Source organism: Mytilus californianus, unplaced genomic scaffold (genome assembly GCF_021869535.1).
Source record: "Mytilus californianus isolate M0D057914Y unplaced genomic scaffold, xbMytCali1.0.p SCAF_9, whole genome shotgun sequence".
NCBI classification, from domain to species: Eukaryota; Metazoa; Mollusca; class Bivalvia; order Mytilida; family Mytilidae; genus Mytilus; species Mytilus californianus.
In genome coordinates, this window is record NW_026262745.1 from 82,968,669 (window position 1) to 82,988,190 (window position 19,522).

The following is a 19,522-nucleotide window of genomic DNA, read 5'->3' on the forward strand; positions in this document are numbered from 1 at the left end:
ATCAGCAAAACATAATTAAATTTGTATTCTTTTCAAACGGGATGTATAAAGACACACCCACGTTCATTTTGATCTATAAAGAGGTTAACTCCTAACTATCCTACTGCCTGTCGATACATTTATTTTTGGTATTGCACAAGTCATGTCTTCTTTGAATGTCCATGACGTTAAAATACTAAATCCCTGGGATGTGTTTTAGTTGATTTTAGTCTCTGATACTTATGTTTTTTGTTATTTAATGTTATTCAGGGTTATATCTGGTCTATATACCAGCTTTGATAAATGTTTGGTATTACTATAAATTTTCAATTCTTCGTACTATGGACATCAAAATTATTTGTTTTGTAAAAATATTTCCTTTCTCCATTTGAACTGTACACGTACACCTAACAAAAAAATTATTTTCATTTACCTGTGTTTAAAGTAATTGCAAATGGCTGATATTTTTGTTCAAGCATATTGTTTTTCTTATATTGTTTAACATTTCACAGCGGTATAACATGTTACTTTCATTATTCTTCCCTTAGTTTATTTATTTTGTATTTACATTGTATCATAGATCAAATTTATTTGTTTAGTGTATGTTCACTGGTGTTAATATGTCTTTTGATTGAGTTAAGCCATTTCTATTGATATTTTATAGTGTGTCTTTCTATGTTGTGATGTTACACTATTGTTTCAGATAAGGGTGAAGGTTTGGTACCATTAAAACGTTTAAACCCGCTGCAATTGTTTGCACCTGTCCTAAGTCAGAAATCTGATGTTCAGTAGTTGTCGTTTGTTGATGTGGTTCATAAGTGTTTCTCGTTTTTTTATATAGATAAGACCGTTGGTTTTCCCGTTTGAATGGTTTTACACTAGTAATGTTTGGGGCCCTTTATAGCTTGCTGTTCGGTGTGAGCCAAGGCTCCGTGTTGAAGACCGTACTTTGACTAATAATGTTTTACTTTTATAAATTTTGACTTGGATGGAGAGTTGTCTCATTGGCAATAATACCACATCTTCTTATATCTATTAGGTAGATTCTGCGACAATAAAGAAAGGGCTAGAAACGACTGTCACTGGAAAATGATAGTTTGTTGGATATGGACAGAAATGTGCCTTGCAACTTACGAAGACCTCAAATATGTGTTGCAAGGGATCTTTAATGTACAGAGTTCATGACATTCTATCTACACGTGACATCGGATTTAATGTCCCCATTCAGACACGGCTTAGCTTCTATTTATACATCCTATACAGTCAAACACGTGCTCAACTTTAGTGAGGGTTTAACTGCTGGACAGTAGAAGTCAAAGGAATGACCATGTTTCTCCTTATAGGGTTTAATTCACTAAGTGAAAATCAACTGGAATCATGGATTGACAATAGCTTGTTTGGTTTCTTAGTATCAATTTTTTTTTTCAAAAAAAAAGGAAGAAAAAAAGAAAAAAAAGATATTTAAAAAATCTTTTATACTTTATCTACTTAAAATGCTTTTATCACGGTTTCCCCCTTCGCAATTGCGCTGTGCGGTGGCCGAAGTTCTAACGACAGGTCTCGTAGATAAGGTCACTGCATACGGGAAAATGTCCGTGAATTAGAGTACGGGAGATAATACTTCAATAACATTACATTTATGAAAATTATAATAATATAAAGGAATTTCTTTTACAAGAAAGTTCACGTACTCTTGATATATAGCAAAACTTAGCCATTCAAGTATATAAAACATATCCAACTTATTTTTTTTTAATTTGGAGTTTCATATGACTTTAATCTTGATGAATAATATATACAATTACACCCCAGTTCTATTGTTATACTTTATAGTTTCTATTTCTGAAACAAGTGTAAATTGAATATATAGATCTATTGTTACGAATAACAATGGATTTTGATCACAGGGTGTGACGAGCGGGGTTTCTGGAAACCCCTGCTTTTACATCCCGAAAAACACAGACCATTGTTATTCATAACAATAAAAATTGTTTTTTTTAATAGCATGAACTTAAGAGATTACTAATAGTGTTCACTACAAGTTGTTTCAAGACATATTAAAAAACATATTTCAGGAAATTCCAATAGCGAAACAAATATTTAGCTTCTATTTTGAATTAAAAAACAACATTTAAATACTCCTTGCTTTAAGCTAAAATTTTAATCCCATATGGCAATGTCTTAAAGAACATACATGTAAAGAACTTTTATTTGAATTATACATTAAAAACATATAGTTTTCATTTGGACTAAGTCTTAAGACTAATGATGGCACCCAGGGGCGGATCCAGCCAATTTTAAAAAGGCAGTGCCAACCCAGGATAAAAGGGGGGTTCCAGCCATATGTCCCCATTCTAAAACATTGGTCGTAAAAATATGGAGGTTCCAACCCCAGACCCCCCTTTTTGGATGACCCCAAAAATGGGGGGTTCCTACATATGCAATCTGTATTTTTAAAATAAAATTGAGAATGGAAATAGGGAATGTGTCAAAGAGACAACAACCCGACCATAGAGCAGACAACAGCCGAAGGCCACCAATGGGTCTTCAATGCAGCGAGAAACTCCCGCACCCGGAGGCGTCCTTCAGCTGGCCCCTAAACAAATATGTATACTAGTTCAGTGATAATGGACGTCATACTAAACTCCAAATTATACACAAGAAACTAAAATTAAAAATGATACAAGACTAACAAATGCCACAGGCTCCTGACTTGGGACAGGCGCAAAAATGCGGCGGGGTTAAACATGTTTTTTGAGATCTCAACCCTCCCCCTATACCTCTAGCCAATGTAGAAAAACAAACGTACAACAGTACGCACAGTAAAACTCAGTTTAAGAGAAGTCCGAGTCCGATGTCAGAATAGGAAACAAAAGAAAATAAACAAAATGACAATAATACATAAATAACAACAGACTACTAGCAGTTACTGACATGCCAGCTCCAGACCTCAATTAAACTGATTGAAAGATTATGTCTTCATCATATGAATATCAGGCACAATCCCTCCTGTTAGGGGTTTAGTATTATACCGTCATAAAATATATGAGAAGAACATAACCCGTGTATGTTAAGCGTGTCTAATCCAGACACCTATCCCTCAGTATGTTCGAATATCAATGTTTGTGTTATGTTGAGAAGAAGGGGTGGGGGGAGGGGGGGCTTTTTGATAGAACCGTAACATGTAAAATACATTTATGATTACCTTATTTAAACTGATACATGTACGAACTTTGGGTTATAAACATTGCGTTATCTTCAGTCTCTTCTGCCGAATCCAACGCCTGACTCAAAATGTCGTCCGTCGTATACCCGTCCATATTGACAACTGCATAAAAGGAGTATGATGTTTTTTTTTGTGTAATAAGAATGCACGATACGGCCAACCTTGTCCTGCTGATCCGTATTAGCACATGAATTTAACGGGAATATGCAAAACGGCAACTTTGACCTTTGTAAAATCTACTAACTTGTCAAAGTTTGAATGAAGATCGTCAAAGGAAGGTTACTAGTGGGGTTTCATCTAAAAAAATCTTTTATTTTTCTTATTAATCGTGGTTTGAAATTATTATTAAAAATGCTATCCGTTCTTTTTCATTTAATTTTCAATGTAAACAAATATAGGGTTTAGTATCGGGTGTAAGTTAGTTATACACTTCGGGATACGGCGTATCTTGATAAGAAACCCCTCCGGCCTCCGGCCGTCGGGGTTTCTTATCCAGACACACCTATCCCTCAGTAAATAACTATTACGGAAAGTATCACAACTCTGTTTCTATCCGTGGTAAATTTTTGCAATGCAATATCCAGTTATAATGGTGAAATAAGTATTCTTAATGACAAACAAATGTTCAAAAAGGTATAATAAAGAGGGAAAACGGAGAAAACAGAAAGGGAACAACAGAAACAAACACAAAGAAAGAATAAAAAGAGGAAAATAGAAAAACTGTTTAAAAGGATTTTTTATGAAAAGAGTAAAAAAATTTAAATATTAGAACAACTTTTGATCAGATTTGCTTTGGTTGATTTTAAACTTTAATAAACAATCTTGAAATGTTTAATAGCACTCTATATGTTAATAAAATACTTTTGATTTCTATCTATTTTACTTTTAAACTGATCAACCGAAACGCAGTAAAATCATTGGATGATATATATGTTAAAGTACAAATTGAATTGGGGTATACAGATTTGTACTTTAATGATTCTGGATTGTACTAAATTTCTAGTAGGATCCAGGATATTACCTAAATCAATTATAGTTAGTATTATTCTGGATTCTACTGGATGGTTTTTTCATCATTCATTACTTTTACTGATGCACTTGATAAGTAGTAAAACAAAATAAATGTTAATATAATGCCACTTATTACACTTAATACAAACAAAATATGGTAAAATATACAAAATTAGAAGAAATTCTTTTATGTAGAATAACATTTGCTAATATTTAGTTTTCGGTGTTTGATAAGCAAAACATATGACTTAACAACATTAATAGAGTTTAGGGAAACATATTTTGTGTAAATTGACAAGTTGTCTTTTAAATATTAATTTTGAGACATACTGGAAAATTTAACATATTTTGTCAATTTTTGTATCGAAGGACATCCTTAACAAAAATAAATTAATTTTATCTGCTAAACAATATATAAATACTTCCAATAACATATTGGTTATGGCGAAGAATGTCCTTTGTTTACTCAACATTTGCCAAAATTAAAGTGTTCAGGCATATATAGCTATCCATGATTTGATAAATGTTCTGAAATGCATGTACACCAAAGTGTTGTTAACCCTTACTATGCCGTAAAGCCTATATTTAGGCTTTCTGTAATCCTTTCAAATGCCAACGGTCTTTATTTAGGCTAGCAACGGTTGCCTATGTCGTCTGTTTTGTAACAATACACGTTACGTCACAGATGGGTAAGGACAATACATTGAGGCTCGACACGGGGTTTCAATGCAGGAAGATTTCTGTTTATTGCAGGGACAGACTTGCCATTGCTGTCGTCATATGTTTTTGACGTAATGCTAAAATATGACGTCATAACTGTAGACAGCATCGTAAACTGTAGACAACATCGTAAAATAATGGCCGTCTCATGAAAAATGTGACAGAAGCAAACAGGACAACTATTCATAACTATTCAAGTAATGTAGAGGAGGGGTTTAAATAATAAAAAAAAGATACAATGTATTCTTACTTTGATTAAATGAAGACTCGTGTGGTTTTCAAAACTATAGCCTAATAAAAAGTGAGGTCACGGAGATATTTATCAAGCTGCAGGTTTTGCAATTTTTTTTTTAAATAATCGGAAAAATACAATAAAACAAATAACTACAATTATCTTCAGTTAGATGAAGTCTTATAAATGAATTGCATTCCTCATTTAAAATACATATTATTTCATTAAAGATCTAGACCGATTGTTTTCTAGTATTTTACAATTTGAGATGGCGGAAGATACCAGATATCTACTTTTAAATTTTATATCTTCAAATTTAACAACCTCCAAACACATTGATACACGTATTTTTCAATCAAAGAATTTTCAAAATGGGTCTCTAAATATTTGGCGAGTTATTTATTGACAGGATGAGAGAAATCCTGAAAGTCAGCAATCGCAGTCCATCAAACTGTTTTATCATGGTGATTCATGTTAACTGTATGATATATGTTCAATAGAATTATTTTACTACGGTTTAAACTAAATGTTGTACATGTCGTGTATTCGAAATAATTTACTTCAATTTCTGCCGGGTCAATCTTACTTTCAAAATGTTCATACTGTGAATCCGATGACCAACTGTTGAAACTCTAACGAACTTTTAAGAGATCACAGATTTGCATAAAATAATCGTTCTTTCTGAATGTACACAAGAGATAAACATTAGAAGATGTGGTATGACTATAATTACCCATAAATGCAACAACTCCCCACAAGAAACCAAATGCCGTAGAAGTAAGCAACTAAAGGTCACCGTTTGGCCTTCAATAATGAGCATAACCCATACCGTGAAATGACAAATGCAAACAATTCAAACGAGAAATCTAACGGCCGGATTTATGCACAAAACAATAGACGACAAAAAAATATAATAAACAGCAACAAACGCCAACCACTCAATTGCATGTAGGCTCCTGGATTAGGACAGGCAAATATAGAATGAAAAGGGGTTAAACATGTTTGTGGGTACCAACCCTCCTCTAACCTGTGACAGTGGTGTATTAACATCACACCATAAGAACAAATTATAAAAATCACTTGGTTTAAACCGTAGTTATTATTGGAAAATTGTAACCCTGCAGTTACTGTAGTACAATTTTACATAAAATTCAAATATGGGATTCGGTAAAGTTGAAAAAACTTTTATAATATAAAAAAGAAGATGTGGTATGATTGCCAATGAGACAACTCTTCACAAGAGACCAAATGACACAGAAATTAACAACTATAGGTCACCATACGGCCTTCAACAATGAGCAAAGCCCGTACCGCATATATTAGTCAGCTATAAAAGGCCCCGAAATGACAAATGTAAAACAATTCAAACGAGAAAACTAACGGTCTAATTTATGTACAAAAAAATTAACGAAAAACAAATATGTTAAACAGCAACAAACGACAACCACTGAATTACAGGCTCCTGACTAGGGACAGGCACATACATACAGAATGTGGCGGGGTTAAACATGTTAGCGGGATTTTATAAATCTGTCTCCCGTGTCACTTGAAAAGAGATCGATACCAAGCACAAAAACGACTATCAAAAACACAAAAGGTATAGACATGAGAGTACTCGCACGCCGGTACAGAAAGCTAATTCATTAATAGGTTGAATTGACATACTCAATAAATGTTCGATTTTCAATATTTAAGTTTAAATGATATACTTTTACTAGGTTAAATTTGAAAACATTTCAAATCATAAATATCATAAATGTATCGCTTAAAATTACTACGGAACCCCTCAAATACGTAGGACTCGCATTTCATCTGCTGCGCTTCGGATCAAAATCTTAAAAACCCCAAAATACTTGATGTTCTGTGCACACCTCCATCTGTGCCCCTCTCCGTGACGTTCCTTCATTGTGGACGTCATAGGCGGTACAATTGTTTTTTGTGTACCCAAAATATGCCGTGGCAAAGTATTGAATCAGTGTGGCAGTGAAAGGGTTAAGTACCTCACATCAACTAAAGTACTGTGAAGTTTAGCAAAGATTGAAGGACTTTTAGAAAAAAGGGCACTGCTATGAAATTTATTCCTAGGATATTGTTCCGACCTGTTTTATTTTTATTCAGATAAGTCTGATTATATTAGTTTATTTCATAAAAATTTCATTTGGGATGTAACGCGTCTTCTGATTGGCTGACAGTGTTTTGTTTATCAGCTCATAGACATAATTTTGTCATGTGACCGTGACGTCATCAACGTTTTTTCATGATTTACTCCGGCTTAAAATGGAATTTAGAATTAAATTATAAGGAATGGCTGTAATATTTTTTCTGTCTGTTCGAAATAACATAAAAAATGTGGTGCACACTTTAAAATAACACGCTACGCGGGTTATTCAGTGTGCGCCACATTTTTGATGTTATTTCTTCATAGACAGAAAAAATATTAAAGTCATTCCATAATTGTACTGGATTATTATTAGTATAAACCAGGGGTGGTGTTCTCAAAGCTATCATAGGATTAGGACGTGTCCTAAGACCAATTTATGGCTGATGACCACCTCCGGGTACTGGATTTTCTCGTTGCGTTGAAGACTTATTGGTGGCCTTCGGCTGTTATCTGCTCTTTGGCCGGGTTGTTGTCTCTTTGACATATTCCCCATTTCCATTCTCAATTTTATTATGACACGTCTTTGTCTTAAGTCGTGTTCTCGAAGCTCTCGTAACTTATGCTATACCGCATTTTTCGTCCTAACTTTAGGACACCTAATTAGGTGTCTTAAGATCATCCTATCTTCATCCTAACTTTAGGACACGTCTCAGACAATAATTTGTAAACAAATATGGATGCGGATTTTGTGAACATGAGAAGAAGCCGAAGGCTTCAGAATATTCGCAGTAATAGACTGCTTAGAGACTACGACAACCTTTTGGACTTTTATGTGTCGAGTTGCAAGCATTCACCTTACTGCAAATGGCCACCCATGCTCTTTTTTTAGCGGCGTTTGTGGCTACATGGCTGTGCTTACAGAATAAAATACCCCTCTGACTCTCCACTTGATCTAAAAGAATGTTTAACTCCGCCTCCTTAAAGTTTAAATTTCGCTTTTTGCTCATTATTTTACGTGAAGATGAACATGAAATGAAACGCACCATCGGTTATTAACTCGTATATAAAGAAATTGTGCATGATTTTAAACTTTGAACTTCGTGTTTCACGATACGATGACACTACAAATTCCAGATTTTGTAAAGATTATACAAGGAAAAAATCTTTTTTTTTATAATAGAAAGAAAACTAAACGATCAAATATGCAAAAATAGTTTTTGAACTGTGCTTTCAGAGAATTAAAAGAAAAACTGGGGTCACTGTGCTCTTTTTCTTGTTACAAAAAAAGGTAAACTTACTCTGCAATCCTAAATACATTAACTATATGAGTTGTTTTCCCTTATATGGATTAGTTAATTAAAAAAAATAACATAAAACATATTCTGTATTAGTAAGAACAATAGTAATAAGATATCACTTAATGTTCTTTATCTAAATGAATATATAGTGTTGCAAATGAAGTACATACCTGTCTCAATATTTGCTTAGTTCTTTAAAGATCTATACCGATTGATGCTATTTTACCATGCATGTGCACGATGGCGTAAGACACCCGATCAACTTTAACATATCCCATGCACTTCTTTACAAAATGTAATTTAACACGTGATCATAAATGTAAACATTCTTGTAAGAAGTTTTCCATTATGGTGAGGGAAGTTTTCATGTCAATAAACACAAGGTTCACTTTTCCTGTATAATATATAAATGTGTAATCCAGTAACAGATAATTAATGTGATTATCTGACTTAAATGTTAAATCATGAATTAAACATAATATTAACATAAATGTTCGCCTTAATTTCGGTTAAATTACTCAGCAGCTTATACAAAATTGTCCATGCAAAGCCTACATTTTGGACATTCTGTCATATCTAAGACAAATAGCATATATGACTAATTTTATTGCAAGCGGTTTTATTATAATATAACATTTACGAACTACGATACTACTTTACTTGTGTATATATTGATATTTTAGATTTATACTATTTTATGAATTTGATATATATGATTCAATAATGCACATTGCTTTCTTTACTTTATAATTTTGATATATTCTTTAATCTTACATTTTACACCAGCATCCGTATCAACTTCATTGAAAATTTAATAAAATTGAATTTAATGGAACTGTAATTTTTAAGACAATAGAAGCAGGGAAAATATTAGAAGCGACAAACATCCAGGAATGTTACTTGAAATATATGTTTTGGAGATATAAATATATATGACGAACACCCTATTTATCCACTGTACTTTTCCAAATCATATTTTGTTGAATAATCGAAGTCCTGTTAACCAATGATAGAAAGGTTAACACCCTTAAAGAATGGTCTAACACTTGTATCAAAAGTATTTTTATGTTTAAAATGACAATATCTTACATTTTGACGATTGGTTTCAATAAAAAGAGGTTTACATAGTTATCAAAACAAGTTGTCTTGAAAGGGATGCTAAGATTAAAAATGATTTAGTTACTTTTAATACGGCAACACTTCATAACCTTGATAACTTATATACAAAAAGTAAATGAAGAATATATTTTTTTTTTATTTATTATTTCACATTTACAAAAGTTACTTACCTGTAACTTAAATGAAGCTATTTCTAGAGAAAAATAAATGGTAAAAAGTTACATTTAAAAGTTTTGTTGATCACTAAAGTTATCTGATTGTGATAAACAAAAATACTTTATTATCAAATTTGAGTAATTGCCATACAAACAGTTGATTTACTTTGGAATCGAACACATTTTGAAATTATCTTATTTAATGAAACCTTTTTGCACTGATACCATTTTACTTTGTCAACTTTTATAACAGTATTAGACTTGTATAACAGGAAGAAAATTTCAATATACATACCTTGTCCTTTTGCATATTGAGAAAATGAAACAGTAAATCCTGTTTGTTACAGAAAGTAGCAAACGCATGCGCAGTTGGAAATAACGATATTAATTTAAATACAGCGTAAATTTCAATATCATTTTTTCTTAGTGGTTCAGCCGTTTTTTACATTTAAGATGTAATGGTTATGCACATGTTCATCTTCAGAATAAATATTCAACTATTTAAAAGTAATACACGTAACTGCAATCATGTTCGCTTTGTGACGATCAATATTCAATAATAATTAGATTTAAAAGTTTATCTCGCTATTCGATGCGAAGATATAACGTCTTTGAATGTTAAAATAAACCACAGAAGTGACAAAAGAAAAATCCCCAGGACATGAAAAATCAGGGATGCCGTAATATTCCGACATTGAATAAGTCTAACACCCTGATTTCTTACACAAATACCCCGGTGTAGTTCGACAGCTAAATAAATACTTTTATATCAGAAAACTGGGTGAATTTGTATTTGAAGCTTCTCCGTAAATCAGTCATTAATAGTGCGACGACAGAGTGGAGGAAAGTCGTCTAGAATTTTTTTAACTTTAAAGACTTACTTTTTGTAATATGATATTGATAAATTCACCGATTTTGGTTTTCCTCTTATTCTAAATTAAAAAAAAAATGAATATTAAATCCAGTGTAATCCACGATCATACTAAGTATTGTTTGCAGTAATGTCATGGGGCCGGTTTCACAAAGCTATCCTAAGACCTGTCAGAAGACATATCTTAGGACATGTCTAATGATCCTCTTATGACTATCTTAGGACATATCTCAGACCTCGCCTCGAAGCTGTCTTAGGATGATCTTAGCAAAGATATCATAAACCTGTCGCAAGTTCTTTGAATTTTTGATTATTAACATGGATTTATGGAAAAAATTCATGTAAATATATTATGTGTTTCCCATAAATTACTAAACGTATTTATTAATATTCCATAATTAGATAATTTGCAAAATTAATATAAAAAATAAGTGTAATTTATATAAATAATCTTTTAATAATACACCAATATACATATGAAAATTCAAATACACACAAAATGGAGAAAAAAAGAAATAAAATGATAACATTTTTGTTTGTACAAGTGAGTTGAATTCAATTTGTCACTGTATCGGTTATACTAAGGTTAAAGGATAAAATCGTGCATTATTTCTATAAATACATCGAATGTTCATTGTTGATAAATCATTTTGATAATCCGTCAACCTATAAAGATTTAGTTATGAGCAGGAAAAGGAGTCCCAATTTCACAGAATCAGAGCTTTAAACTCTTTTGGATCCTAATACCATCACAAGACACCTCTCGTGTAGTTCTAACTTTATGACCAACTCTAAGAGCTGTCATAAGTTAGGACCACTTTATGAAACCCACTTAGGACTACGATATGTCGTAAGATCATCATATGACAGCTGTGAAACTGGCCACGGTTTTTAAACTGTAAAGAGGAACCCAATGATAGCCAACAGTTAAGCAGAGACTACTTACTCTTCTTCACCTGCCCTTTATGTTGGGGTTTATTTTGGCCACTCTTTTGTTTTTCTTTGTATCGTTTTGAGGATTGTTAGTTGCCTGGTTTTTCATCCATTTTTCTGTTTTTCTTTGACTTAAAGTTTCTCGTTTGTACCCTTGATATTTTCTTTATTTCTATATAATGACAGGAATGATTTCAACGAAGAGCAACAAATAAAGAAATACTAAACCTTAAGTATGTAGAAATTGTACAATTTAGTTCACAAATGGGGATTGTGAACGTAGTTACACTTACCTGATATCCTAACATTATGGATTATCTTTCCGGTATTTGGTCACATCTCGATCAAACGCTTGATTGATTAAGAATTCAAACCTCTCGGTGAATAAATTCAAGCTTGAGAATGCCTTCAGTATTCTCCGGCGAAATCCAAACGGATTGCCAAAAGAACTACTTAGGGGAGGAGGTGGGTAGTATATCAGGTAAGTGTAACTACGTTCACAAAATTCATTCCAATTTGTGAACTAAATTGTACAATTTCAATATTACTTGTTACACTTACCTGATATCCTTACATTATGGATATCATAGATTCCAAAGCTGTACCAACTTTAGCGGTAGTCTGTAATTCTTTTGTTCAAATTATAAATGTACACTATTTACAAAGTCTAAAAAGTCTGACTGTAAGCACATTCATATATACATTGTCTGATGTTAACTCACACAACAATAATTTAAAACCAACAAAAACTTGCATCGCATCTCGTCGGATATGAATAGTTCCAACACTGTATAAAACATATATTACAAGTTAATACTGTACACACATTTTTTTTAAAAAAATTTTCTTCTTTTTTTAAATTTTTTTTCTTCGATAAAACATGAGGGTCTATGTGACGTAAGTAAAATTTGGCTTCCATGATGTTTTTCATTGATGCACCTTTATAAAGAGCCCATGAAGGGCCTATAGCTCGTGTTGAATAAGCTTTAACGGATTTCTTTTAGTCGTTATAAGCCATTTGAATCGTACTCACAATCCATGACGAAATTGCCTGACACGATACTGGATTATGTGGACTATTAATTCCCAAGAACAATTTAAAGTCTTGCCTGTTTTCACCACGAAAATTGTCACTGCTTTTTAAATAATAAGTTAATGCCCTTTAAGGGTCCAGAAGCTTTTCTGCATCAAAGGCAAGTACAAAAATCTTAGCACCAAAATGTCCTGGACGGTCTTGTTTTGACAATCCTTCCCTAATAAAATAAACGCCTCTGCTATGTACAGAAATATTTCCTTCTCCGAAACGTAACGCTTGTAAATCACTGCAACGCCTGAAAGTAGTGATAGCAATTAAAAATACAGTTTTTCATATGATAAACTTTCGTTCGGCCTTTTTCATTGGTTCAAAAGGCTTTTTCTGTAACATTTCAAGTATTTTATCTAAATTCCATTCAGGAAGTAATTTGACCTTTGGAGGCCTTGAATTAAATACAACCTTTAATAAGCGAATAATGTATGGGTGTTGAACTACTGATATTTTTTCAACGGGTGGTAAAACACTTAATAACATAGATCTGTAGCCCCCTATTGTACTGTACTGAAGACCGCTAGTATACAGACTTGCAACAAAATCTGCAGCTTCTGTTAAAGAGGCAGAATAGGGATCAATTTCCCTTTCACTGCACCAGCCACAGAATTTTTTAAATTTGCTAAAATAATCTTTTTGTTCTCCAAGAGGCTGACATGAGTTGTCTAGTTTCTTTAGAAAAGCCTCTCTTTTTGAAGATTCGGTTGATAGTGGCCAATGCAACCAGACTGAATATTTCTGGACATGGGTGGTATATTTTCGTCCTTGACTGATGTAGTAGATTTTTTTTAACAGGAATTTTTATGGGATAATTTGATATCGTTTTTATCAGTTCCGGATACCAAGCTCTCCTTGGCCAATGGGGGGCTATTAGAATTAGCTGACACATGTATCGGTTCATGTGTTGAATCACTTTTGGTACTAGACAGATCGGAGGAAATGCATACCCGATTACATTGTCCCAAGGTATCGACAGAGCATCTATTGCATATGCTTCCGGATGTGGAACCCATAAGCAAAAAATTAGGACTTTGCGATTTTCCGCTGACGCAAATAGATCTATCATTGGTCTGCCTAACCGGACAAATATTGTTGAGCTACAGTCTCCTGTAGAAACCACTCTGTGTGTCTTATTTTTGTCCGTGATAGAAGATCTACTAACACATTTGCGTTGCCTGCTATGTATGCTGCTTTTATTTGAATTTTGTGTTCTATTAGGAGTTTCAACAATTCAAAAATTGATTTGGTGCCCCCCTGTTTGTTTATGTATTGTACAACTGTCGAGTTGTCGCATCGTTGAAGAACATTTTCCCCCTTCAACTGAGACAGAAAATGTTGTATTGTTTTCAGGACAGCTTCTAACTCTAAGCAATTGATATCTTGAGTTTTCTGAATGTCTGACCATGCTCATTGGACTATCTGGGAATCCATGTGACCACCCTAACCGTTGAATCCGTTGTTATGGTCACATGAGTTTCCTAATGTCGTAAACATCTGCCCTTTGTAATGTTGGCTATATCTGACCACCAACTCAGATGAGATTTTAGATATTGTGTAATTGGAATTTTTAGTTCTAGATTTTGGGAAGTAGGGCGCCAATGAATCATCAAATAAATTTGAATTGGTCCCATATGAAGTCTTGCATAGGAAATCATCTCTATGCAAGACGCCATAATTAACAGTAGATGTAAAAAATCTCTGGCTGTTGCATGATTTTTCAATTTCATTTGTTTGACTGTTGATAGCAATTTCAACACTCTTTCTTGTGTTGGCATCACTATTCCTAAATCCAAATGGAATAATGCACCTATATTTGTAATTTTCTGTGTTGGAGTTAAAGAGGATTTTTTTAGATTTATTATAAGACCCAACTTCACAAGAAGATTCAACACTATCTCTCGATCCTGTACTAGCATGAGTGATACCTGATTTACTAGAATACAGTCGTCCAGGTATACTACTAGTATGATGCCCTGTGCTCGTAAATGTGCAGCTACTACAGATACTACCTTGGTAAAAACTCGAGGAGCCGAAGTTGGACTGAACGGTAGAGCTGAAAATTGTAAGCAAGGACTGTTTTTGACACAAAACCTCAGATATTGTGTTTTTGAAATACAGGGATGTGCATATATGCGTCCTTTAGGTCGAGAGATATTGCCCAATCCCCCTTTTTTATCACATTCAAAACTGTTGACAGCGAGTCTATTTTGAAGTGCTGTTTTCGGAGATACCTGTTGAGGGGCTTTAGATTTATTACGGGTCTCATGTCCCCTGTTTTTTTCGGGACAAGGTCAAATGTGCTGTAGAAACCGTTTTGAATGTCTGCTTGCACTACAGCACTTTTTTTCCATAAGTTCTTTTACTTCTAAATGTAAAATTTTCAATTCTTTGATAGGAGCAGAAGTTTGTTTTACTCCTGTTTTCGGAGGAAACTGTAGAAATTCCAGTTTGTAGCCCTCTTTTATAATTGATAAAACCCATTGGTCGTTTGTTATTTTTTCCCATTTTTTTTTAGAAATAAACTTAAACGACCCCCTTCAGGTATATCTGGAAGCAATATTTTTACTTGTAAGTTGCTTACCGTGTTCTGATAGTCATTTCTTTTGTTGTCCTTTACCAGGAAATGTGTTGTTAAAGCGATGAAAATTGTTCGCTATACCAGAACTCTTATCATCTTTGTCTGGTCCGGTTACTGTACTAGTTCTTTGAACTGTACGCTGTGTAACTTAAGCATTAGTATTTGAAACACCATGTTGTGTATTGTCAAATTTTGGTTTCTTAGACCAATCATTAGGGAACTGATTGCCTGCAACTTTCCTTTTCCCTGAAAAAGTTTTGTTAACCACATGTAATTCTGGTAAAAACTCTAATAATTGTTTATTTTTGTCAACACTCTCTTTCAGAGTTAGTTTCATATTCTCACCAATGAACTTATCAAAGGTAAAGACACAAGAGGATGTTTTAGTTCCTTAATTTCATTAAGACCAGTGTCCTCTAATGTTGCCTTTCTTCTGATTAAATGGTGAAAAGCACCAGCACGTGCAACTTGATACAATGACTTTGTCGACATTGCAAATATATCTCTAACCAATTGTATAGATCTAAATTAATATCTTTTTCTGATAAAGTGTTTAACAAATTATTCAAAGTCTGTTGTGATTATACCCATGCGTGCAGCTACCTGGCTTTGATACGCCAACTTCTCAAGAGACTTTAAAGAAGGATTGTACAAGTTATTTTTCTTGTCTACTGCATAAGCTTTAGGACCATATTTTTTAACTAAAAGATCTGGTACCATGCTATCTAAACTTGGCACTTCTAAAGTGTCATTAATTTGCTCGTGCACAGGAAAACTGTTCCTGTACTCATCATTGTACGCTGTCAACCTTTCTGGGTTTTTACACCTCCAAGAACCAGACAAAACATCAATCTGACTTTTGTCAAGAATAAGACCTACAGAGCTACTCTCTTTTTTGGTCTTAGCATCATCTTTAAATAAAGTTTTCAAGCGATCATTGTTGTTCTCATCTGACTCACTCTGATTACCGTTCACATATTTACTAAACCTTGATGAAGATTATTGAGGATTTTCAGATTCTCTTTTTAAAGAAAAACCATCTTCTGAAAGTAAACCAATATCATGTCTTTCCCTAAGGCCTGGTGCCAAAGATACAACATCTTCATTTTTCCTTTCACAAACTAAATTTGTTAGAAAATGTTCATGGTTAGAATCCTCAACAAGCCTGTGCGCTCCAGAAGAGCCGCTATCTTGTTCAGGTTGATTCTGACAAGGTCTCTGCTCACCCATAGTGACAGTCTCCTTGTTTATATTACTATTTATTGGCAAAGTATTTGCACTAAATACATCGAAAAATTGTCAAACCTTGACTACATCTGTGAGAAACGGCTTTCCCATTTCTTGTTCAACTCATCGACTTCGTCCTTTTTCTTGGACCTTCGATAACTACTCATTCTGGTAGGTTTTGACTCCGCCATTTTATCCCAAGCGTCTCTTGCAACAGACGATTTTGGGCTGGCATTTGATATATCCTCATCATCTTCGCTAAGCGTGTGGTGAAGTGTTACTTCAGCCGATAAAGCACGCATTCGCACTTAAATTTTGAAGAAAAAAAAAATGTGTCAATGACACGTAAATTCTGACGATAAATTAAACGTGACCGCTTTGGATTTCGCCGGAAAGAATACTGAAGGGGTTCTCAAACTTGATGTGATTCACCGAGAGGTTTGAATTCTTAATCAGTCAAGCGTTTGAGCAAGATGTGACCAAATAACTGACATATAATCCATAATGTATGGATATTAGGTAAGTGTAACAAGTAATATTAAGATTAATCAAGTATTTATATCATTAAATTCTGTTGGTATTAAAAGGTCATGTTTCAACTACTTGTCAGTCAAGGACAATAAAAAGTCGTTCAATTTTCATATATATATAGCGCTGGGTACAGTGCAGGCGGTGTTGTCTCGATATCCCAATAGCATGAGTTCGAATGCCGGCGAGGGAAGAACAAAAATTTGCTTCCGCAAAATTGCAGATTTAACTTTGTTGTGCTGATATTAAGAGTAATTATGAATATGATATGTGTTTTCAGCCGTGTATTACTTTCACTGGTGATCCAATAGATGGATCTGTCGTAGAGTTGTCACTTGTTTAGACGTACTTATATATATATATATATATATATATAATATTTAAGATGTATTTTGTTTGATCTGTTTATTTGGCAATCGCCAATGGCAGTCAGCAGGGTTTAAGAACATCCGTTGTTCGACCAGCTAGTCAAATGCAATTTGTTAAAATATACTTTTTTACTTTTTTGGTCTTTTAGAAAATGTTGTTTGTGCTGTATTTAGACCCCTCTACCAAGACATTTGTTTTGCATGCACACGTATAAAAATTGCGGTTTTTATGCAACTCAATCATAGGTTTGAACGTTGTTTTCAATTTAGACTTCTTTAAATTTTTTCGTTTGGGCTTGTATTATATTTGCCTTCGGGTTTATACGATCCGTTCATCCTTTTTCGACTCTTCAAAATTCAAGAGTCTATCCTAAATTGAGGTAAATTATATGGTCTTCCAAATACCGTTTCGATTCCTAACATCACTGAAGAGACATAAATTGTCGAAATCCGGATATGGTGTACTAATGTTTGCACCTTTTGTTCGCGATATACCATCTTTTCCGCAAGTTTATTGTTTTCTGTTTGGTATTAAATTAATAGTTAAGATCCATTTTGTTACATCTAGTGATCCGTTTATTTGGCAATCGTCAATGGCAGTCAGCAGGGTTTAAGAACATCCGTTGTTCGACCTGCTAGTCAAATGCGTTTTGTCAAAATATACCTTTTCACGTTTTTGGTCTTTTGGGAAATGTTGTTTGTGCTGTATGTAGACCCCTCTACCAAGAAATTAGTTTTGCATGCACACGTATAAATTGCGGTTTTTATCCTACGCCATCATAGGTTTGAACGTTGTTTTCAATTTAGACTTGTATATATATATATATATATATATATCCATTCCGGATGCAAATATATATATACGTCAACAATACAGAAAAATTATAACTACATTTGAACCAGCTATGTATCTTTTGGTTTAAAAAAAAATACAGTAAGAAACAATATATATCTATCTTTGTATACATTATATTGTTACAGTGTATTTAAATAATACTTAAAGGGGAACACCAATTCTGTTTGAATCCCGAAAGCTTAATTTTTCGGGGAACTTTTTGCATCCGGAATGGATATATGCTTTAAACAGTTTAAAAATGTTATTACTTTAAACAACTATTTAGATATTTTATTGCATGCATGACATTCTATTTTTAATATACTCAATAGTTTATTTGATTAAAAATTTAACACTGATGCTTAGGGAATGGATATCCCTTTTTTGAAATTTTGTCTTTTGTTAATTTTTTCTTTTTATTTAGTAAATATTCTTAAATATTTTAACATATTTTCACTTTTTTTTAATTTTCAAGTTTTCTTGCTCTATCCAAAAGATATTACAATAACATTCGTATATATAAATGATACCCCTCTATCCTTATTTTCAACGTTAAAACAAGAATAGAAGGGGCATCATATATAAATAAATCACATTAATTAAATGAACATAGGTTAAAATATTAAAGAATATTTACTTAAAAAAGTTAAAACACACATAAAAAAGATTCAGAAAAAGAAGGTCCATTCCCCAAACGTCTGTGATCTGTAATGAAATAATTTATGTAGTCGTGTTTATATGAAAGATGCATGTGATTTGCCTTTGAACTCTGTAAAGTATAAAACCATGACACTTCGAATTAAACTCACTCAAAAAAATATAATGGGTGTTACCGATTATATTTATTAGTTGTCACTATTTACAAATCATTTATTCAATTTTTATATAAAACGTTTCGAATATAAAACGTAGTTACATTTTCGTGTGTTTGTATTTGTTTGAATGTACAATTATCAAATAAATATTATTCATTGTCTTTATAATAATACATATTATACACCTGTACTTTATTTTTTGTAATATAATATTGATAAGTTCACCGATTTTGTTTTTCTACTTATCCAATACAATTCAAAATATAAATGATCCTTACATGACAGTTGTATTTCAAAAGACAGATGTATCTACTATCTATTAAGCATCTTTTAATGAACTTTTGTCAAGTTAAAACTATTGTCTGATCGGTCGTCAGGTGGAATTTTCGAAAGTTAAAAAATAACTAAAAATGTTCTTATTAAAAGTTTCGTTGGAGGG

At 33.1% G+C, this 19,522-nt stretch overlaps 2 protein-coding genes across 2 annotated transcripts in view; one reads left to right on the forward strand and one right to left on the reverse strand.

Annotated features, from left to right (window-relative positions):
- LOC127716478 (sodium-dependent proline transporter-like) overlaps window positions 1–10,180 on the reverse strand; it is a 42,005-nt gene extending 31,825 nt beyond the window's left edge. The window contains exon 1 of the mRNA XM_052222702.1: window positions 10,137–10,180. Coding sequence (XP_052078662.1) covers window positions 10,137–10,151 — 15 coding nt within the window. The 5' untranslated portion in view covers window positions 10,152–10,180. The remainder of the gene's footprint in view (window positions 1–10,136) is intronic.
- The window catches only part of LOC127716481 (pleiotropic regulator 1-like), a 474,697-nt gene that overhangs the window by 290,216 nt on the left and 164,959 nt on the right, over window positions 1–19,522 (forward strand). The window lies entirely within an intron of this gene.